This window comes from Thunnus albacares, chromosome 3 (genome assembly GCF_914725855.1).
Source record: "Thunnus albacares chromosome 3, fThuAlb1.1, whole genome shotgun sequence".
NCBI lineage: Eukaryota > Metazoa > Chordata > Actinopteri > Scombriformes > Scombridae > Thunnus > Thunnus albacares.
In genome coordinates, this window is record NC_058108.1 from 28,136,435 (window position 1) to 28,158,752 (window position 22,318).

The 22,318-nt window shown below is 39.6% G+C and overlaps 3 protein-coding genes across 6 annotated transcripts in view; 1 reads left to right on the top strand and 2 right to left on the bottom strand.

The window, feature by feature from the left end:
- Nucleotides 1-1,918: 1,918 nt before the first annotated feature.
- LOC122979747 (actin-related protein 2/3 complex subunit 1A) lies at nt 1,919-10,459 on the bottom strand. 2 transcript variants are annotated; one of them, XM_044347452.1, is made up of 11 exons: nt 10,117-10,459; nt 9,329-9,425; nt 8,355-8,459; nt 7,054-7,276; nt 5,883-5,990; nt 5,577-5,680; nt 5,349-5,457; nt 4,246-4,321; nt 3,955-4,148; nt 2,168-2,258; nt 1,919-2,031 (listed from the first exon to the last, which is right to left on the bottom strand). In XM_044347452.1, the coding sequence occupies exons 2-11, from the start codon at nt 9,390-9,392 to the stop codon at nt 1,993-1,995; spliced, it is 1,113 nt and encodes a 370-aa protein (XP_044203387.1). In that variant the 5' UTR covers nt 9,393-9,425; nt 10,117-10,459; the 3' UTR covers nt 1,919-1,992. The 2 variants fall into 2 exon arrangements, with proteins under 2 accessions (XP_044203387.1, XP_044203386.1); XM_044347451.1 differs by having other exon boundaries at nt 9,329-9,422; nt 10,117-10,457.
- Nucleotides 10,460-11,875: 1,416 nt separating this feature from the next.
- LOC122979750 (lipopolysaccharide-induced tumor necrosis factor-alpha factor homolog) lies at nt 11,876-13,320 on the top strand. The gene is made up of 4 exons (XM_044347458.1): nt 11,876-12,044; nt 12,125-12,250; nt 12,746-12,920; nt 13,019-13,320. The coding sequence occupies exons 1-4, from the start codon at nt 11,906-11,908 to the stop codon at nt 13,134-13,136; spliced, it is 558 nt and encodes a 185-aa protein (XP_044203393.1). The 5' UTR covers nt 11,876-11,905; the 3' UTR covers nt 13,137-13,320.
- A 2,760-nt stretch (nt 13,321-16,080) lies between these two features.
- abcg2b (ATP-binding cassette, sub-family G (WHITE), member 2b) overlaps nt 16,081-22,318 on the bottom strand; it is a 29,186-nt gene continuing 22,948 nt past the window's right edge. For all 3 annotated transcript variants that reach the window (XM_044347456.1, XM_044347455.1, XM_044347453.1), the window contains 11 exons: nt 21,610-21,767; nt 21,207-21,358; nt 20,789-20,881; nt 20,264-20,415; nt 19,802-19,953; nt 19,060-19,149; nt 18,140-18,264; nt 17,157-17,311; nt 16,960-17,049; nt 16,797-16,849; nt 16,081-16,708 (listed from right to left, as the gene is read on the bottom strand). In XM_044347456.1, the coding sequence (XP_044203391.1) occupies nt 16,561-16,708; nt 16,797-16,849; nt 16,960-17,049; nt 17,157-17,311; nt 18,140-18,264; nt 19,060-19,149; nt 19,802-19,953; nt 20,264-20,415; nt 20,789-20,881; nt 21,207-21,358; nt 21,610-21,767 (1,368 nt within the window). In that variant the 3' untranslated portion in view covers nt 16,081-16,560. The remainder of the gene's footprint in view (nt 16,709-16,796; nt 16,850-16,959; nt 17,050-17,156; nt 17,312-18,139; nt 18,265-19,059; nt 19,150-19,801; nt 19,954-20,263; nt 20,416-20,788; nt 20,882-21,206; nt 21,359-21,609; nt 21,768-22,318) is intronic.

Consider the following 22,318-nt stretch of genomic DNA (forward strand, 5'->3'; position numbering starts at 1 on the left):
TGAATTTAACGTCACACCCTTTGGTTTGCTTGCTTTTAGTTTTTGAACATCTACTGATGAAAATTGACGCTCGTATCACTTTTTTTCTGTAAAAACTGGAAAAGTAGCCCTTAACATACAGTAAACCTGCTCTGCTACTCAGTTTATTTTGTTGTGATTTTAAGGGAGGCTATGTTCATACATCCAGACTGAAATATGTCACAACTGTTGGATGGATTGCTGTGATATTTCATTTCTGTTCCCCACAGGATGACAATAACTTTTGTGATCATCTAACGCCATCATCAGGTCACAATTTTAATGCATTTATTACTGAAGTTTATGACCAAATACCTGTAAACCGCAACACCTGAGCCCCTTTAACCTTTTAGCACATTGTTGATTGTTGCACTACTTCCTCGTTGTTTTTTATGCACTTGATTACTTCCTGTCATTCATTTTAATAATAAAAAACAAAACAACTTCTGTCTAGAGCTTTTTTATTGCACTTGGTCAGCTGCTTGACAATGTACACCACTGTCCTCTAACGCCTGATTGTCTTTCCTCCCTTATTAGTTGCTTTGAATAAAAGCGCTGGCTAAATGACTAAATTTGATGTAAATGTAAAACTGATGACCTTCCCGTTAACCTCAGCGCTACTAATTGACAAATATTAAGCATGCTAACGGACTACACTACTAAGATGGTAAGCATTTCCTGCTAGTAATCAGCATATTAGCATTTCAAAGCTTCATAGAGCCGCTAATGTTGCAAAAAAAAAAAAAGCAATACAGTTAAAAACATCCATAGTTGCTCAGAAGAGAAATTATATGAGCCTGATGCAGAAGTTTGCTTTTACCTTGTTAGCTTAAGAAAAGCATTAGTTTTCCTCCAGCTCCTTGTGTATCTCTCCTCTGTAATAAATACACAATTATTTCTATGAAGAGAAGACTTTTAGTCCAATTTAACTGCCCTTATTACATTATTTTCATTTTATGCTTAAGGAACGAAAGCCTGCTAGCAGATACTAGGACTTAACTAACCTAGAACTCAACTACTTCCTGCTTAAAATAAATCAAAGCACACATCTAGTTTCTATCCGCCCACTGTGTCAGAGAGGCGAGCACAAAGGAAGAGACCAGTCCAGTGAGTTGTGTACTGTAAATGTATTTCATCTTTATTTCATGTCTACCTCAGTTACATAGAAATCCTCCATCTTGTGTTGTTTTAGTGTAGTAGCTACAGAGTCTAGTGCTGGCCAGCCGTGACTCCGCACAGGGTTTAGACAGCTGCATTCTCTCTCCACCATCAGATCCTGTACAGCGCTCTACAGCCAACCAGCAACATGACCAGAGAATATCAATAACCCGGGGCCTAATTTTAAACAATGACTTCACCTGCTGGAGAATATTTACTATCTTCCAGGAAGTAAAACATCACATTCTCCGATCTACTAAACATTGATACTCAGAGATCATGTTAAGGTTAATCTGAGGTGAAATACAGTCTGATTTTTGGATAAAACACACCTTTTTAGTGTTCATCTTTTGGTACAGGAGGTTAGAGAACATAAAAACACACATTTCACGTCACGTTTAATACGTGTCAGAGGACCTTCCCACTTTGACACCTGGTTAACCTTCATTTAAAAACAAACAAACAAACAAAAAAAAAAAATCAACAGTGATGTCACACGTCAGCTCAGTGTGTGCATGTCTGTGTGTGTGTGTGTAGTGTATGTGTGTTTGTTTATTTTAGTGTGCGTGAGAGTGTTTGCACACACCCACAAGAGTGTGTTACGGTCTGATCAGTGCTTCAGCAGACACTCGATAAGGTGGTCAGTTGTGTATGTTACTGGCTGCGTTGCAGGGGCGGAGGGGGGGGGGGGGGTGAGGTGGAAAGGGGGAGGAGGGGTGAGGACTGAGGAGGGGGCGGGCGGGCGGGGGGTGGGGTTGGGGGGGGGGGGGGCAGAAGTGAGGCCGCAGCGTCTCTTCATTCATTCACAAGATTTCTTCACATGATGCGGAGACCCTGGATAGAAGCTTCTAGACTCTGAGGAGGAAAACACACAAGAGAGTCAGTGCTGAAAGATCACAGAACATGAAGTCCTGAAGAAGAGTATTGATGTGTGTGTGTGTGTGTGTGTGTGTGTGTGTGTGTGTGTGTGTGTGTGTGTGTGTGTGTGTACCTTAAAGTCCCAAATAGTCATTGCTCCATCGATGCCTGTGGTGCAGAACTTGCGACAATCCCTTTTGTCTCCTTCATAGATAGACACTTGGCTGGTGAACAGACAGATATATAGAGGATTAAAAGGGGGGGAAAGTGTTTGTGTTGAAAATCACAGTACATTTTTGCTGACAACCAATATTACCATGACAACGGCATGCGTTATGTGTACATTAGGAATGTGGGAGCCGTTCCTTGCAGAGAAATAACAAAAAAATATTCATTTTCATGTAAGCAGACATGAGCGTAATTTCTAAAAGGTGAATAATTAATCCAGCGGGAAATGTTTCTCCAAGTTAGACTAAAAACTACTTGAAGCCAGCTGTTTACTGGGGATGAGAAAGTGTAAACAATTTAATGTGTACATGGTAACTGTTTAGGAAAAGAAACATGCACATCTTGATTTAAGCACAAGTGACGCACTTTCAAAAAAACCTCTCTGACAGACTATAATCTGGGATAAATCGAGGGTTGACCTCATATGAGTTCATTGCAGAGTCTGTTTTTTATTTTTCCAAGATTAATTATTTCTTATAAATGATTTCTTATTCGATCAAGACGATATTAAATATCAAAGACAATATTTTTTCTGGAAACTATGAAACAGTGGAGGTCGTCTAATATTCAAAGACTAGATAATTACATGTTCACAACATCAGATATTCTTTTTGAATGGAGAGAGAGCACTAGCAGTGCATTATGGGTTGCCTGCAGCCTTAATGTTGCTAGGCTACCGAGTGTCTTCAAGTCTGTTTATAGTGTCATTTAGAGATAGTCAGCCCAAAGTGTTGTTTTAGCCCAATTTAACCTGCAGGCAGTTCTGAGGGATCCTAACGTGTTTTTCTGCCACAAATGATATGAATTCATGAAAGAGTCCAAAGCGTCTTTTCTCTCCTCTGATGTCGAGCAGCCAAGAAATACCGCCGCCGCAGACGAGGAGGAGCTCAAAAAGACAGTCTGAAAAACGCTAACTGTGAGAGAAATAATTTTGGCCGCCGCTTCCAAGAGGAGCCTGACAGGAGAGTGCGAGTATGTGGCTGATAGACAAGCCGCACAAATGTGGGTTTTACGTTCTGCTTTATTGGTGTTATTTCACTTTTACGAGAGCAAAGGCTTCAAGGATGAGGACTCTCTTCTCCCGGGATAAGTGTGAAAGTGTTGTATCTTAAAGGGTGGGTGTAAATGGGTCGGCATATATTTGGACCGATACAGTACATGTAATATATCAGATACAGAGCTCCACTGTGCTTCTGTTTATCTATTCCAGCTTTATCCAGCCAATGTTTTTTGTTACATAACACATATTACCGCTGTAGTTTTACTGGGTTTCATGTACACTCCTGCACAAGTCAACTGTAGCTGAATGCTACATTTGCAATACAAGCTTTCTACCTTTTCTACCTTTCTAGATGCATTTAGTGGATGTCCTATTACTCTTAGATATGCTATCATTCCTTATTTTATCTTAATTGCTTTTTTTATTAGTTTTTTTTTGTATACATGGTGGTTGAAGGCTCGACCAAACCCGTTCACATATACACATTTACAAAAAATATATATTGCAAAAATTTTATTTACCCCTGTGTATAAAAACTGTAAAGAGGACAGAAACTCTTGGATTGTAATCACACATCCAATTAAACTGGGCAAAGATTAAAAAGTGTGAAATAGTGAAAACTCAAAAGCTGTTGTAAACGGTGAATCCTGGCCCTGCACTGATCCCTGCTGGCGTGTGTGTGTGTGACCTACGTGATGCTGTTCTGGTGCAGTGTGTCCAGGGCAGTGTTGCGGTCCTCTGTGGTGGCTCTCTTGTCCATGTTCCTGAAGCGCTCCATGGCAGAGATGTTCCTCTGGATACTCTGCTTGGGGAGGTCGAGCTTTGACACAAATGTCAGCGTTCCACCATCGTCGCAACGGAACAGCATGGGGCAACAGTCGTGGCCCTGGAGACACAGACAGAAACACACACATTACATTTATAATGGCACCTCTTCTTCACATTTATGCATGGAAATGTGTGACTGTGTGTGTGATTCTTACCGCAGCTACTAGACTGTTCTCTGACACAAAAATGACACTGAGGAGAGGAAGGAACTCCGTCTTCAGCTGCGAAGGACTAAACACACAAACACACACATATTAACTATTATCTTCTGGTGGTTTACACTTAAAGATTAACCAGGCAGCGTATCAGACGTGACATCAACATTTTATTGTAGGAATCATGGCGATTTAATGACACTTAAAGAGACACTGGTCTTTGATTGTAGTGTTTGCTGTAGTCAAGTCAGAACTTGTCAAAATCTTTCATCAACCCCCTCAGTTCATGTCGCCTGCGATTTGTTGACACCGTATAATTAGTTAAGTGCGGCCGTGGATCTGGTCCACATTTTGTTTCCCTTCCTCACCTTACTGACACTTTGATTTGATGATCGGATTACGAACCACAGCTTATAATATACAGAGTACATCAATATGTAGTGATTGAAACAGATTTTCTCATGTAGTGAAAGCAATAAAAAGCACTTTTTTTGATTTTGTAAATGTTTGCTTTTATTAATGTGATGGATTGTTCTTTCGACATGATGAACACGTGGGAGAAGATTTTAATATAATGAGAGGGGGTTACTCATCGTTTGGAGATGGACAAATCGCTACAGACACGTTCACCTCCTCATCTAAAGTCAGCTGTCGCTCAGAAAGACTAATCTGTCAATCTCGTCTCCCTGTTTGGTTTGAGGGAACGAACATATTTGATCGTTTTCTGTTTTTAGTTGCTGTGAAAACAAACAAACAAAAAAAAGGTATTGGGTCTAGTTCTTAATCATCTTTTTCCTCCTGTGTTACTGCAACTTAACTGCGATCACTAGTGATGGATTTGTTCTGGATTTTGCTTTATGCAACTGGAAATCAGCACCTTTATGTGTGAACAGATAGAGCTCCAGTCACACTGAGTGTTCAACAAAAAAACCACAAGTAATCTATTTTTAGTATGTCAGAGATCTTATGGTTTATTTCTGACTTTTATGTAGTTGGCAATAACTTTAATTTAAATAAAATATTTCTGGGATTAATTTGATGAATTTATCAGATAGTAATTGCTGCTGTAAACAAGATCCTTTCATGCATAGACATAAATATACCTGGCAGTCTTGGAGCTGTCCACCACAGTGACAGTGCTGTCATGGCTGACCCAGGCCAGACGGTTACCAGAGGCAGAGAAAGAGACAGAGTGGACCCAACCCCCTCCACCTAACAGACACACCAAATAAAAAAAAAAGCAGATCTGGTTTAGTTCAAATGGTGACTGAAACATCAAAGACTTTTTTTTTTTTTTTTTAACATCACACACAAAAGACACGGACACAGACCTGCTCCTCCAAACTCTGCTAGCACAGCCCCAAATGGCATCTTGCTGCCCCAGGGTGTGGGGCCTGGTTTCTCTTCCACTTCCTTAATGTAGGCTGAGAACACCCTGGAGGCCGGAGAGGGAGGGGTGGGAGAGTAAAAGGCGAAAAAAGAAGACAAAAAAAAGAAAGCAAAAGAGAGAGAGAGAGAGACAGAGAGAGAGAGAGAGAGAGAGAGAGAGAGAGAGGGGATGTTGGCAGGTTTTCAATCATTTAATATTCATCTCTTGCCTTGTTTAAACGTTTAAATTCACTGTTCATGACATTCACCTGCATTTGAAGTCGCAGGATCCAGCAGCCAGCAGGACGTTGTTGGGATGCCAGTCCAGACTGAGGATGGTGGAGCGGATTGGTTTCTTGATGTGCTTGCTCACCCACCTGAAGCACATGGAGGAGCACACACACATTTTTAAAATATGAAATGAAAAAATTCAGCACTTCTACTGAATATTTAAGTCGCTCACAGGACTGATCTGATAAACCAATATGATGTTTCAAAGGGGAGACAACAACAATTTGTGAGTGTAGCTCAGCAATATGAACTGCTTGTGTAAAAGGTCTATTCTAATGAATTTCTACACGAGGTATATCAAACACTTTTATCACGACTGACATATCACATCCGTTAAATCAAACAAAAACACATCCATGTCACCAAAACAAAAATGAAAAAGAAGAAGAAGCAGCAGCTACGAGCCCTGAATCAACAGATGGAGTGATGTGTTACACAGAACATCTGGAAAAAATGGAGCTAAGAGTGAAACAGAAGAGTTTGGAGCCTGGACGAGGATCAATATCAGTCATTTGGAAACATGTTACTTTTGTTTTAAACATTTATTGCCACATCTGCCTTCATATTGTTGTCGTGTCCCAATGTAATAAAGGGGTTATTAACATGACTGGAATTTTGTACTTAAGGACAAATAAAAATGCTAAAATAACACTCTGAAAACATTGTATGTTTAGGTGCAACAGTAACTGATAAATACACTCAGTCACAATATGTTCCAAAATAATCAGAAATACCTATTTGGTTGTAATCATTCACTCTTATTTGTGGAGCTGCAACAATTAGTCGATGGACAGAAAATTAATCAGCAACTATTTTGATAGTCGAATAATCATTTTAGTCATTACTTAAAGAAAAATGCCAAAAATATTCTGGTTGCAGCTTCTCAAATGTGAGGATATGAAGCTTTTCTGTGTCATAAATGATAGTTAATTAAGTATATTTTGGACTGTTGATCAGATAAAATGCCATCTGAAGACGTCACCATGCTCTCTAAACAGTTTTAACCGGCGTTTTATTCTATTTTCTGACATTTTATGGACAAAGCAATTGATCAAGAAAATAATCTGAATATTAATCGATAATGAAAATAATCTCGTTGAATTCAATTTCCACATTCGCAAAACGTCTTCAATGTTTTAATGATCTCACCAGTCATTCTCAGACTCAAAGTAGCAGACAGAGATGAGTCGAGCTCCACTGCCGACTGCAAACTTGTTCTCCAGTGGAGACCACTTGACGAAGGTGGCGGCTCGGTTGATCCTGAGGATGACCAGCGTGGGCTTCCATACTCCCTCCTTCTGGGACCACACATAGGCATTACGGTCTGCTCCACATGTCACTATACGGTCACTTTTGGGAGCCCAGTCAATCCCTACGATACAACAAATAGACAAATAATTAACCCACAATTATAGAAAGTAAAGCTGCAACAAGTAGTCAATTAATCGATTTGTTGATCCGCACAAAATTAATCAGCAAACAATTTTGATAACTGATGAATGATTTCAGTTGTTTTTCAAGGAGAAATGCCAAACGTTCGATGGTTCTCGCTTCTTTAATATGAAGATTTGCTGTTTTTACTCGTCATAGATGACTGTTCATTGAATATCTGAACATTTTAGACTGTTCGACCAAACAAACAAATTGAAGAAACAACGTGGTCTCTGAGAAGCTGTGTCACTATTTTTTAACACTTCAAAGACTAAACAATTATTCGACTAAGTGAGAAAAAAAAGGGCAGATTAATAATGAAAATAATCGCTAGTTGCAGCCTGAACAGAAAGAGACTAAGTGATTATAATAATCATGATGAAATGAATCATCAATCCATACTCCTGACTTGCATTAGCTTTCGTATTGATAACTTATGAAGAATCACACAGGCTGAAGACCTCCATCTGTATATGACCTGACATTCAACCACTGATTGTCTACATAGACATAATACTTTATTAATCCAATAGGAAATATCAGAAACCAAAGGTGTGTGAACCCGCGTCAACGATAAGTCCAAACTGTCTGTGTGTTAGTCACAGTAACACCGGAGAACAGCTGCAATGATTAGTTGATCAATCAATTGACAGAAATTTAATTGGCAACTATTTTAATAATTGAATAGTCGTTTTACTATTTTTTTAAGTTTACAGTTTCTCAAATGAGTGAACTTGAAGCTTTTATGTGTCATACAGAAAATTGAATATTCTTTGGTTATGAACTGTTGATCTGACGAAACAAGACATTTGAAGACGTCACCATGGTTACAACGGCATTTTTCATTATTTTCGGACACTTTATAAACAAAATGATTAATCAAGAAAATAATCAGCACATAAATCAATAATGAAAATAATTGTTAGTTGCAGCCTTACACTGGAGATAATCATCAGTCAGTCGTTAAATAATAAAAAAAAAGTGTTCAAAATAAATTCATAGATATTCTGACTGAATACCTGTTATGTGTCCATTGTGCTCCTTCAGCTCATGGGTCTTGACCCACTGGTTGCCACTCTTCTTGTAAATATGAACTTCATGGTTATTAGGACTGATGGCAATTTCTGCGGGTGAGGAAAAAAAAAAAAGGAAAACCAGAATGTAAAGATGATGGACTTAGGACTTAACAAACAGGCTAGACCAGTTCCTGGTATCTGTCAGATAACAAGCTGGACTACTCAATGTAAAGGTTCACAAATCTTGAAAACACAAACTGCTGCAGCCTTATTTTATTTAGCAGAAATTACACTCCTACTCTCATATATGTATAATCAATCATTCTATAATAACTTGTAATTAATTACATGACCTGTAGCCTGTTGCCATTCCTGTAAGGACAGGTTCACAATTTGTCAAGTCTGTCTTAAAACAACAGTCAGATGCCCATATTAACACTGAAAGAGGTTCATTTATTCCTACTGTTCATACTGAATAAAAGATAAAATGTGCTTTCTATGTAAGTGATGGGGGCCAAAATCCAGTGTGTCCACACAGTCATTTTGTGCAAAAACACATTTAAAAGCTTATCTGAGGCTTTTATGAGGCTTCAGCAGTCTGAGTTGGTCATATCAAGTGGATATCTGCCACATTTAAAGTCTTTTGAGCATCAAATTCCCTCTTTGTGTTTCCTCGGACAGTGTTTCCCTGTTGAGCTGCGTTGGAAGGATAGTAACAAAGAGAGGGACTTATAAATACATTTTTGCACAGAAGAAAGCTTGTGGATTTTGTCCCCCCATCACTTACATTGTAAGTGCATTATGAAGGGATCTTCTAATGGTCACTATAAACAAGATAAATGGTTACAGCAGAAAAAAAACAATTTCAATGTTCATCTTGGCACCTTACTATTGTTTAAAGACAGACTTGAAAAATTGTGAAGGCGTCCTTTAACCTTTATGCAGTGCATCAGGTTAATTAGTGTTTGTGCACTTACGTGTCCTGTCGCGGTTCCACGCGTGGCAGGTGATGGGCTCCAACAGAAACTGATGAAGGGACATCTTGTCTGGGTGTGGTCCTCAAGTGGAGCTCTGCTAAGTCACACAGCAAAACTTAGTTTAGCGACAAACAGCAACCAAATCAGGAGCGAACAACAGAGCTGAACTTTACCTCCGCCGGCAATAAACCTCCACAGCTGACAAAGCACATATATATATAAAAAGTCTCATATTATTTCTCAAACGGGACAACAAGTTAACTGTTAACTTTATTGCAACGTTAGTCGGGTTCCAGTGTGTGTTAGCTCGGTTACATTAGCCATCAGTCAAAACATTGAAAGGCTGCTTCTAGTAGCCACCGTTAACTTAGATAATTTAATGTCACCAAGCAAACAAGCCAACTTTCACTGAGTTATACACTTTCTGTCCTAACGTTGACTTACTTGGCTAGTTTCTATAATTTTCCACCACGATTTAACGATAATCTAGCCGAGTAGGTTAGTTGTTTTACTCGGTAAAGCGTTAACATTAGCAAACATTACAACCGTTACTAGCAGGTTAATCAAATTGCTAACCAGCGTCTCATTGATGTCAGATGGGCCTAGTAGCCAGATTGGTCATTTTGTGAAATAATATCAATATATTGACATGTTGCTATCCACACGTTCACCACAAGGCCTCCCTTCTCTGCATCAGACCCCGGCTTTTCCTATGAGGAGATGCCTTCACTCCGGATGATAGCTATACCGTATAACCGTACATTCCGCTAGCCTTCAGGCTAACTTACCTCCGAGGGTGCACTCTCGTTAGCCGGCGAGCTAAGTCACGCTAGCGGGGAAAAGATTAGATCAGGAGTGGACCTGAATTCGCGGACTCTGGTCAGTCGACACGAATTCGTCCAGGAATGTTGAGGGGAATGTCAAGACGGCCGGGAGGATACGACCGGGAGCATCCGGTAGCTAAGTCGGCAGCAAAACCCGTGGATGCCTGGCTGACAGCTAGCTTAGCATCATCACGCTAGCTGTTAACATTCAACTGAATAGGCTGCTCGTTCACGTCGAAGTCTCTCACACATAAAACTGGGAGCAGGACGGAAGAGCACCTCTAGTGGATCAAATGGGAATCAGCAAAGTCACCTAACCGGTTACAAAACACCACCATCTAGTGCATAGCTGGGACAAAACTGCCAACATCTTGTGCGGGGCAGTGGCTGAAAATCAGTCAGTTATGTATAAACTGAAATTAGGGGAAGAGATCACTTCTTTTTTCTTCGTTTTTTTATTGGTGCAATACAACATAACTTCTATTTCTAATCTTTGAACTTCTTCTATCAGGAAATAGACTGAGATCCATAAAAACAGCAGACACAGGAACTTCTTTCCAGAAGCTGTTGCCCTACTAAACTGTTGAGCTGTACTCAAAATGGACCTTACATTTTAACATCCCTCTTTTAATCCATGCACTCCATGTCTCTGTCACTTTTGATGATACTTTTGCACTACTGCCTTTTTCTCATTCAGTCATTCCTCTTGTTCATACCAGCCATTAGAAGATCCCTTCATAATGCACTTACAATGTAAGTGATGGGGGCCAAAATCCACAAGCCTTCTTCGGTGCAAAAATGTATTTAAAAGTTTATCTGAAGATAATATGAGGCTTCAACCGTCCAAATTAGTCAAATCAAGTCTTTTAAGTGCCAAAGTCCCTCTTTTTGTTACTATACTTCCACAGGGAAACACAAAGAGGGAATTTGATACTGAAAAGACTGTAAATGTGGCAGATATCCACCTGATATGACTAACTCAGACCGCTGAAGCCTCATATAAGCTTCAGATAAACCTTTAAATGTATTTTTGCACAATATGACTGTGAGGCTCATATCACTTACATTGACAGTGCATTTGAAGCAGGTCTTCCAATAGCCAGTATGAACAGGCGGAATGATTACAGTGAGGAAAACCTCTTTTAGTGTTCATTTAGTCACCTGACTGTTGTTTTAAGACAGACTTGAAAAAATGTGAATCTATCCTTTAATTAATTAAACATGGGATTATGTAATTCATGAAAGGAATATTGTGGGTTATATGATGGTCTCCAAGCATGTTTCTAACCTGTAATTCCTTCTGATGTCTTGCACATTTGGATTACACATTGGACATGATTGCACAGTAATTTATGCAATTCAATTCAATAAACTGCAAGTATGAATCCAATCATTATATTATTATCACAATATACCAATTTAGGGTTTATTATGATCAATGTTTTCACCAAATAAGTTTCACCTGCTTGAGGGCTTTTAAGGTAATTGTATGGTTAACTTTGCTCCAACACACCTGTTATTTTATAGTATTTTTGTTGCCAACAATACACATTTAAATCTTTTTAAAATCAAAGGAAGTGAGCTAATTACAAAACCCACAAAATTACATTCAGTCCATCCCATTTATTTCTGGTGTAAAAGTAAATAAGAAGGCTGTTTTAAAGCTACTGCCATTGACTTATGGGTAATAGGTTTTCACCAATCAGAGGAGATGTCAATTAGCATTTCTCCATCACACCTGTGAGGCCTTCAGATGAACGGCTGCCAGCACCAAACATCAAAACACATTCACTTTTTTTTTTTTTCTGTGCTACAACACCTAACCCAGCAAATGGAGTCACTATCAAAAGTGGATGAACCGTTTCCTACACCTCCACCGTACTTCTTACCAGGTAAAAAAGTCCTCAACTGAAATTATATTGCTCATTGAAATAACAGTTAAAAACATAAGTGTGTATGCATTTGTCTATAGATGAAAGTCAAGCAGGGCAAGACGTGAGGATCTACCATATTCACTCACCCTTCAGCCCTCCTCCACCTCTTCCTTCCTTCTCCTTTTCACCTGGAGTTGCCTGCTCAACTCATTCACCCTTTCCAGGTACATGCTCACTTTCTGCCTCCATTTTGAATACATAGACAGGCCTGAGTATCACATCTTCTTTGTTCATGACTGATTATTTCTCCTACACTCAAATGCAGATTTTTAGTGAGAATTATTTCAAGTTGGGAAGAGTTGATTGTTGTTCTATTGTTGTAGATAGCTGACTTCTATGTATTGATTTAATTCCACCAGCGCTACCAAAATGTAGGACCGCCTGTACACTTCAAGAATGTTTTCATTGATGCTGCTTTCTAATAGCCTTGCATCTACCTGATGTGCATTTACACAACATTACACATAGAATTTACACATTTTTGTTTTTGGATGACAGAACTTTGTAGTCAACCTCCTTTTGTTTTTTCAAATTAATTGTAACAAACGGTACTAATCAGATGTTGTGAAGGGCTTTGGGTGCAGGTTTGCAGGTTTATTGTAAGTAAACATTTCAAAAATAAGGATTCTCTTTCCTTTTACCCTATGTCTTCTCTTCAGCGTCCGCTCCCCCTCCATCTACTCCCAGGCTGAAGTTTGTGAGCTACGAGACCGAACTGTATCGCTCTCCAGCTCTGACAACATGTCCTTCTTGTCAGACTCAGGTCACCACACAGGTCACCTATCAAGTCGGGAAATACGCGTGGCTCATGTGTCTTGTGTTTGTGCTATGCGGGTGAGGAGAGACGCATTCAAAGACCTAATCTAATTACCCAGCATCAATCACACACACTTGTAAAAGATGGTGAATGATGAATAATTTCTGTCTCGCAGGTTGGTGCTCGGATGCTGCCTGATTCCGTTCTTTGTAAACAGTTTCAAGGATGCCTATCATACCTGCCCTCGCTGTCGACGGGTCCTCCATGTACACAGAAAAACCTGCTGTGGATGAACACACACTCACTCACTGTGGTAAAAGTGCATCTGGCTCTGAATCAGCCATGATAGGTTCAAATATGTAGATTCATATGTTTACGTGTAAATTCCACTCTTGTAGAGAAGGAGGGTTTTAAACTATATTTTAGCCATGTTTTGTAACCAAAGCATATGAAATAAATGTTTTCTGTGTGTTTCAACATGTTTTGTCTTTTTGATGATGAGCACACTCCAGGAACAAATAGTAAATGTGAACAAAAGCACATTGGATGTTTGCACCTTGTGTATATTTTGCTTTAGATGGATAACACTTAAACTACAAACCTACCAGCTACAAACAAAATAAGCATATACTAGTGTTTGTTCATCACTCATGCACAGAATCCCCACCTTACTTTCTCTCTAGTCATCAATACAGCTTGTGTGGATTAAGCCTGCATGTGTGCTTGCACTGTGTGTAGTAAACGTGCCCTCAGTGACGACACCAGCGGATTAGAAGTGTCGGTTTATTTTAGATCTTTGAGCCTCAGAGTAATGAGCATGTGAGATGCAAGAAAACCTGTCATTCCCTTCCTCCGAGGTCATACACGCCCTTTGAAGCGTGCCATGCCACGCCCTCCTGCCGCTCAGGTATAAGACGTCTTCGGGATGCCAGCTATTCAAGCACTGGTGGATCCCGGCAGCAACACGCTGGCTGTCTGCTGAAACCTGCATGGCCAAAGATGCATCAGAGTCCCTTGCTTCTCTCAGTAAATCGGTTTCCTCCCTCGTGCCCTCTCCTTTTTTTTTCCAGCACTTCAACCGCAAAACTGAACTCCTCTCCTACTTGATCCTGTGTGTTTCCAAAATGCCGTTCATACCACCTGTGTCAATTACACGCTCTGTGTCAGGACTGACTGGGAAGGAGAAACCTATCAACAGCACATCATCTACAACTACTGTAGCCAAGACGAAGGTCCCAAGAGAAGACAAAGGCAGCTCAGTGAAGGAGCGACTTGCTTTGAACCTCAAGCAGCTGGGGAAGAAAAGCCAACACAGGAGTCATCTGCCAACTGCCAAAGCAACATCAGGGACAGAGCTGCATGCAAAGAGAAGGGACCGCTCGTTGCCCTCATCACAAACACACTCAGACAGCTTGCCTGCCTCCAGCTCAGGTGAGTCCTTGTCTAAGAAGCAAGAGCATAAACAAATGAGCCAAAGCTCTCTAAAGAGTGAACCAGAGGTGAAAACCAGGTCCCGGCATCAGGAGGAGGCCCGCTTCACACTGACTCTCACCCCTGAGGCTGTTCTACTGTTGCAGCGAAGAAACAGTGAGAGACATCAACGCTCAGCTGCCAGGAACACTGGAGGTGGAGCTGGTTCTTCTGGAAGCGCCACAGATTCCAGACGCAGGAGAGAAAACCTCACTAAAAGGCATCAACCAGCAACACAGAGACACAACGCTCCAAACAGCAGAGTGGCTGCTAAAAACTACAGTGATGCTGAACTGGGAGATATAACATCATTCGTGAAAATCTCACTTCTGAACGAGCAACATAAGTATGATGATGTGGAGTACGAGGAAGAGGAGTACTATGGTGTGGATGAGCGTGTGGTGCTGAAATGTACCGAGTGGCTTCGCGGATTGGAAAACACACCAGTAACAGTAGGAAACAGCCTGAATATGAGCACAAGCAGCGTAAAAAGCTTTTAAAGGTGAAATGAGAAGCACTGACTGATTGAAGTGTGGACTTTCAACCAGAAAATGAACAGTGAATGTTTGTGTTGGCTAGTTTCTGTTAAAGATGTTTTTGTGTTGCCAGCACTCAGTGTGTCTCTCTTGTGTTTGGTTCCAGGATCAGTAAGACAGCTGTATGATTTTATTGGTCCTTTTAAGATACAGTATTAATTAACTGTGGTAGTGTTGACATTTTTATGAAACTGAGAGAGAATTTTGGCACAAACATGATATTTTGTTTTCATCATCTTCTCCAAGTTTAATGGGAAGTAAAACTTTTGACATTCAGATTTGCTCCGCACATTTAAACCCCTGATAGGTTTTTACCATATTTTGCTGAAACATCATATTTTTTTTAAACTTGAGCAACTTTGCAGAACATTTGAGTCATTCCATCTGAAAAATATGACAATACAAACAATATACTGCTGATGCAAGGAATCTCTTAAATGTCTTATATATGATTTTGGGAAAAGTTGGCAAGTTTTCACTGTTTTGTTCCCTTCAGATGGATGGAAACCTGTGTAATCTCTCTAAACTACAGCATAGCCCCCTTCACTGCCTTGCTGTTTAACATGCATACCAAAAAACAGTATCACTTCACATGGAAAGCAAGGACCTTAATCGAAAGTTAATTAATCTTTTTAATTCCAATTTAACTCTAATTTAAAACGACCGTCTCTATTAACCTCGTCAGCCTCACTGACCCAACAGTCGGTACAAACTCACAAAGCTTTATTATGGAGATCCCAAAGTTCCCAAAGATACCAAATCATCGAGAATATTTCCATTTAATGCAACGGTTCAGCCATAAAAATCTTGGGTTTAAATATTTCACTCCGTTTAAACATTATATGGCTTCCATGAAGAGCAGGAGCAAGATCATACAGAATATACGATACGTCAGACATTGTATGAATAAGATGATTTTCCCAACCTTAAAGCTACTTAAGGGGAAATTAAGTGGGAAACAGAGTTTAATGAGTTAATTTTAATGCTTTTCTGTCATGTGTGCACCTTTTTATTGCCCTAAAATCAGATTTTACAGCATCTGTGTATCTAATGAGTTTATATCCATACTTTATGTTAATAAAATAAGTTGACAGTATAATATTTTTGTAAAACTTGTAACAAAAAAATGTATATTACCGGTATGCTGAAAATATAATGACAATGTCTTCACTGTTTGTGCATGGCATTAATAAGACGAGCATTTCTGCATAGAGGAATAGCTCTATGCAACTTTTTTTTTTTTTTTTTTTTTTTTTTTACTTGGAGAACTGAGAAACATGAACGTTTAAAAAGGTTCCCTATAAAATGCATCTTTTCCTTAGTGCAGCTACTGTTGCCTCTCTCACTGTAAGGAGCTTTGTAAGGACTTAGATATTGGATTGGCTGTTGCTGTACATTCCCTCGTGCACAGACCAAGTGTGCTTAGTGGCAGCTAATCCACCTGGGAGTCAAATGTTACAACACGTGCATTTGTTTGTGTGTGAATGAGAGCGTGAGAGAGAGAGAGAGAGAGAGAGTGAGAGAGAGAGAGATACGCCATATATATATTGTTCAACAAATAATAATCACATTAGAAAGCTGTGCATGCATATAAAACAATAGCTTTCTTTTTGTCTCCCCAAATGTCATGTGTTTTCATTTGAGGCATGTTAAATAAATAAGATAAAGACACAGTGCATGGTTGATGGATACATAAATAAATAGACGGGCATCATTTCCAGCGGTTGATTCGCCGCAGCTGTACGTAAGCCAGGAACATGCAGACCAATATGATTCCCAGCAGAGCCACCTGGTTCTGCCAGAAGCCCCACGCAGAGTAGTCGATGCCCTGGCTATTCAGGAACAGCTCTCCTGGGATGCTGCGGCACAGACAAGAGATGCTCAGTGCGTTTGTGAATGTGGGTTATTGTGTTCTAAGTTGTGGTTATGTTATTACTCAGCACTCACCTGATGCCGTCGCTCTGGAATAACTGTCCCGTCATCTCGTTGATGAATGTAGCCTGAGAGGGACAAAGAGATTCAGATAGAGTCAGATGAAATTCAACCCCACAAACCTCATTCTCACAACCACACCCTCCTTATCTTGCTCTGCCTATTTTCCATATCTTACATCCAATCCGTATCTGAAGATACTGATCCATTTCAGCCAGGAGAGCCAGCTCAGCATGGAATTGAGATTGACAAGATAGCCACCAAAGACCTAAAACAAGAGGATGAAGAAGGGATAAGGGAGAGAAATATATACTAGTAAAAAACAGTAGTATGTACAGTGTGGTGTGTGTGTGTATGTGTGTCTTTGCGTCTCACCATCATGAAGACGAAGGGAAGAGCAATGAGGATGTTAGCCATGGCAAATGAGGATACACTCGCTGAGACCAGGAAGGCCAGGCTGACTCCGGCCAGACTGACTAGAGACATCGTCAGCGCAAAACACAGGAAGGCCTCGAAGGCAGGCTTCAACCCTGGAGGAGTGTTGGACATACAGACAGGTGACGAATGACAAGAAAACTCTGAATACATTACTAGAGAAACATAACAAAATGCAGACACCTCCATACAGAGCACAAAGAGGTCACTGAAAGCTTTGCTGATTATGAAAATGTTGCGGATCATATGCTACGGCCTTCACAGTCACTCAAGTAGTTGGACACCTATGGGGGATTTTGGACCTATTTGTTAGACAGAACTCTCCACCACCATCAAAACACCAAATGATGGAATATTTTTTGGTAGAATGGTGTTCATCCCTCGAGTAGAGCGCCAGAAACTTGGAGAATCTAAGATCACTGAAGCTGCTCTGAGTGCTTGTGATGGCCCAACATCTTACAAATACGCATTATGTATCCTAATTTGCCTCCCAGCTGTGTGTAAATAGCAAGACAGAAAAAAAAACTCCCTGAGCGTTTGAATAAACTCCGGAGCATCTTTATCTTCTATTTGATCTTAAATGGAAGCTTCCAGATGAAAAGCAATAAGCATACAGTAAATTTGGCAGACATATCAAACCGGATTCAGGCAAATCCCTGTCATCTAGAGTTTACTTCTTATAACCGGAACCCCCTTGGGATAAAGCCAAGTCTATGCAGAAAATTACGGGCAGCTTCCTTATTCATTACATAGTTTACTGCTTTCACACTCCAGGACAATTGAATAAATTGACCGATGAACTTGATCTTCAAGATTTGAAGATCTCTGCATGAGTCCTAAATTACAGCATGATCAGATATAATAGTTATTTCATTGATATGAAGTGAATCCTATATAAACTGTGTTGCATGCGGGTGAATTACCCATCATGTAGTAGGCAATGGCTGAAAACACAAAGATGGGAATGATGCGGTTGGGGATGAGATCAGCAAAGATCTTGGACAGGAAGTAGACAGAGGTACGATAGTAGCCACTGGAGTTCTCATGACTGCAACACACATTAAGAAAGACTCTCAAAAAACACACAAAAACACAAACTGTGACTGATTTAAAAGCACGAGATTGTAAAGGATTTACATTATGGAAAAACTTACTAAACCTCATATCACACTTTTGAACTACCTCTGCATGTTAAAGGCTAATGATGGCAATATTTAATATGTTCTGATAGTCAACAAATCCCAAGTAAAGACCAAAATCAACAATGAACTGAATAGACTAACAAGTATCGTCTGTGTGGCTAAAGCCTGATACAGCTTTAATATCTAGGCCATATGTTGTCAAAGAACCATAAAAGACACAAATCAATTAGCCACGTTGTTGCACTGGGTGACCTTCATTATCATGAACATGTGCACTGTAGTTTATTTTGAATAAATCCAAGACACACCCTCCTGCCACTGTAACTATTCACCAGTGAACCGCTGAAAATAGTCCACAACAATTCTATCATGTACTTTCGTTTGAGTAACAAATTTTGCTAAAAGCTACAGTGCACAGCTGTTTTAGGAAATTACTAAGCCTTTAAAAGAAAAAAAAAGAAACTATACTATACTATGAATTGGCTTAGGACTGAGAGCATCAGAAAGGAAAGTTAATATCAAATTTTCCATTGAATTTGTGTAAAATAAGAAAAAGACTAGAATAACGTCAGTCCTTAAAGGAGCAATCAAAAAGAGAAATGTGCTACACATGAATCCGTCCGGGAATGTAACATCTTCGTAGTCACCTTCTGCATACATGTGCAACTCAACACAACACACAACCTTTATCTTTCACTCACATGAAGATTGCCCTTTCATTGATAAAGAGTTCAACAGCAGAGAGATTCCCAAACACCATGTTGATGATAAGGAAGAAGAACGCTCCCATCCTGTCATTGAGAAAGAGAGACAGAGGGAGAGAGCGTTATCTGAGTATCAATACATTTGACGGATACTCAAGCAGAAAATGTCAGCAAATGTAACCCTGAACTGTGTTTTATCCCCATAAACATGAGAGTATTATTTACTTAAATGACCTTAAAGCCTGTAGCCCTCTTTATGGCATCCCAATCCTGGGCTAATTTCTCTAGCTGTCCCCATGTAGCTGAGAGTTGTTTCCTTATCTTGACATCATGGCACCTTATCTCAATCATTAACCATATTTTAAATTGAATTTAGCCTTAATACCCCAGCGCTTGCATACCTGACCTTCATTTAAAAAGCTAATCACTTTTTTGACATTTTTGTCATTCTTGCCTTGGAATCTCAAGCCATTATTCTTGCAGCCTTTCCTTTGTGTCACCTTTGCATGCCTACAGTGTGCATGAATGTGCAAGAAGATACCTCAAAAACCTTCCAAACAAACCTTTGGTATTATCTTATATTTTTCATTAAGTAGTTCTGTTGTTATTTTGGGTAATTTTGAGTGGAAGTACAATCAGATGATGCAGTTATGAGAAGTGTGCAGAGGTGAAAATAGAGCAGATGGACACTGAGTTAAGTAGAGGTTGTCTGTTCTGCTGCAGGTTATGTGTACTGTACCTGTTCTGTAAAGCCTCGGGTAGTGTTAAGGGCATCTGGTAATAAATGAGTCCCACCAGAATAGCAAAAAAGATGTTGAGAGCCAACTGGGCATAAGAGGTCTGAGGGTTCCTCAGACTGTTCAGGACTGTCCTGCCACACACCACACGCATCTGTCTCACACACACACACACACACACACAGACACAAACACAGAGAGAGTAGGAAGACATTTTTCATGGGCATAATGACAGTTATAAACAGGGGTCATTCAGCGGGCAGCCAAGCACACTGACATAACAGCTGGCTGGAACAGTCATTAAACTCTCAACATCATAAACTCACTTCAGTTTATGTTAATCACAAAGTTAATAACATCTGAGAATTTAATTCCCTCAGCTTAATAATTATTTTATATCATTTTCTAAATGTAAGAAACATATTTTATCCTAACCAAAGTTTTAAGCTTTAGATTTGGCTGACCTGGTAGGAGAAAGACGTAACATAGTCAGCTGCCTTGTCTTGACCTTTGACCCCTTCAGCAACGCTCTGGTTCACATGGTTCAACTCCTCAAGCATATTCTGGCACAGTTGGGACTGACAGTACTTGACTGCCAATGGGTTTTTACACTCAGCTGTGGAAAGAGAGAACATCCCAAACACATGGAAAATGTTGTAGATAAGGACAGAAAATCTGATAAACTTCCCCTTTATGACAGTCGTTAACTTTTCTCATTGAGCATGTAGGTGAAACGTCTGTGAATATAGAAACACTGCAACAATAAATGTCTTTATTTCAGCATGTAGCAGGTTCTATATTAAATTGGCTACATATTAAAATACAAGCATTCAAATGGTGTTGAAATAAAATATATATATATATATATATATATACAACCCAGATTTTTAAAAACTTTCCAACCAAATTTAGCTCAGTTTTAGCTAAACAAATACATGGGTTGTTGGTGTTATTTACTTTAGTTGTGTATTATTTTTATCTAAGTGTACCTGCAGTGAGTGACTTTAATGTGGATTTAGCTTCTCCGTTTGTGATGTCCATGAAGAAATCAGCGGGGTTGTCGAAGGACTCGATCTGATAACCTGTAAAAAACACAGACACACACATATATCACACCCAAGAAATGTTGTAATGAGTCTTTCTATAAAAGCAAACATCATCCTGATGTGTTAAACCATCTAGTCAACATCAGTTTTATGTTCATTTCATATTAATAACTAATATTAACATAAAATATTATGTATGAATATTAAAATACAAAACTGCAGCTGAGTTGCGGCCTATGGGATAGCTGGTTGACCGTACAATACAGTACTGTTATCTTTCTCTTTTGTATGTAAGTATTCATCGTTTAACATGATAACACAGTCCTTTCATAGTAAACACACAAACACACACATACTGTACCAAGGTTTGTGAAGTATTCAAGCGCACGGCCTGCTGCGCCTGCGTACACCACCTCTCCTTTATGCATCAGAGTCAGGTGGTCAAACTGTCTGAAGATGGAGTAGCGTGGCTGGTGGATGGAGAAGATCACAGTCTTACCGCTTCTGGAGAGCCTGGACACACATTTGAATATTTGTTTAAGCACACATAGTTACAGGAAACACAGAAGTAGACAGTGAAGATGATAATGATTTTCAGGTCATCAATAATGGCTTCCATGACCCAAACAGGTGTTAAAAGTATGACCCCCGCTATTTGACCCACCCATTTTCAGCAGCCTTGTATGCTTCTGTTGTTATTTGTTTCTTATGTGTGAGTGTGTGTTGCCAAATGTGAGATTTAAATTGTAATTTTCTTGTCGTACTTGCGCAGCAGACTGATGATACAGTTTGCAGTGTTAGAATCCAGTCCGGTGGTCGGCTCATCCAGAAACAGCAGAGAAGGAGAAGTGATGAGCTCCATCCCGATGCTGCACCTCTTCCTCTCACCTCCTGATACGCCACGCAGAAACTCCGTCCCTATCTGCACAGAGACACACACACAGCATGTGTTCCTACTTATTTCAAGGGCTTCTTTGTCCTCACAATGTGATTTGCATCTATTTGTTATAGATAAAATAAATAAAAACAGAAACTTTACAAGTTTTTGTTCACCCCATAAAGTCAATAATCATCTAGTTGTGAAATATGAAATATCGAGAAAGACGATGTGTGTTACAGACAAGTTTGTTTCTGCATGTTACAAGACTAAAAACTTTCATTCTCCCAAGTAGGTACGCAGTAATAGTATAATATAATTGTGTATGTAAGATCTCAAAATACATTTGCATTTGTGTATGTTTTAATGTTTGTATATATGTATGTATGTACAGGTATTCGTATTAATATATATGTATATGTATCTGGCTGGCCACACTGACTTAATATACTTGCAACATTACTTATTTACCTGAGTAGTCAACTACAATTTTCATTACTTATCTCCCTATCTTGTTCTAAGATAAGATATACACATCATAAACATCACACGCACACACACACACACACACACACTCACATACAAACACACATAAA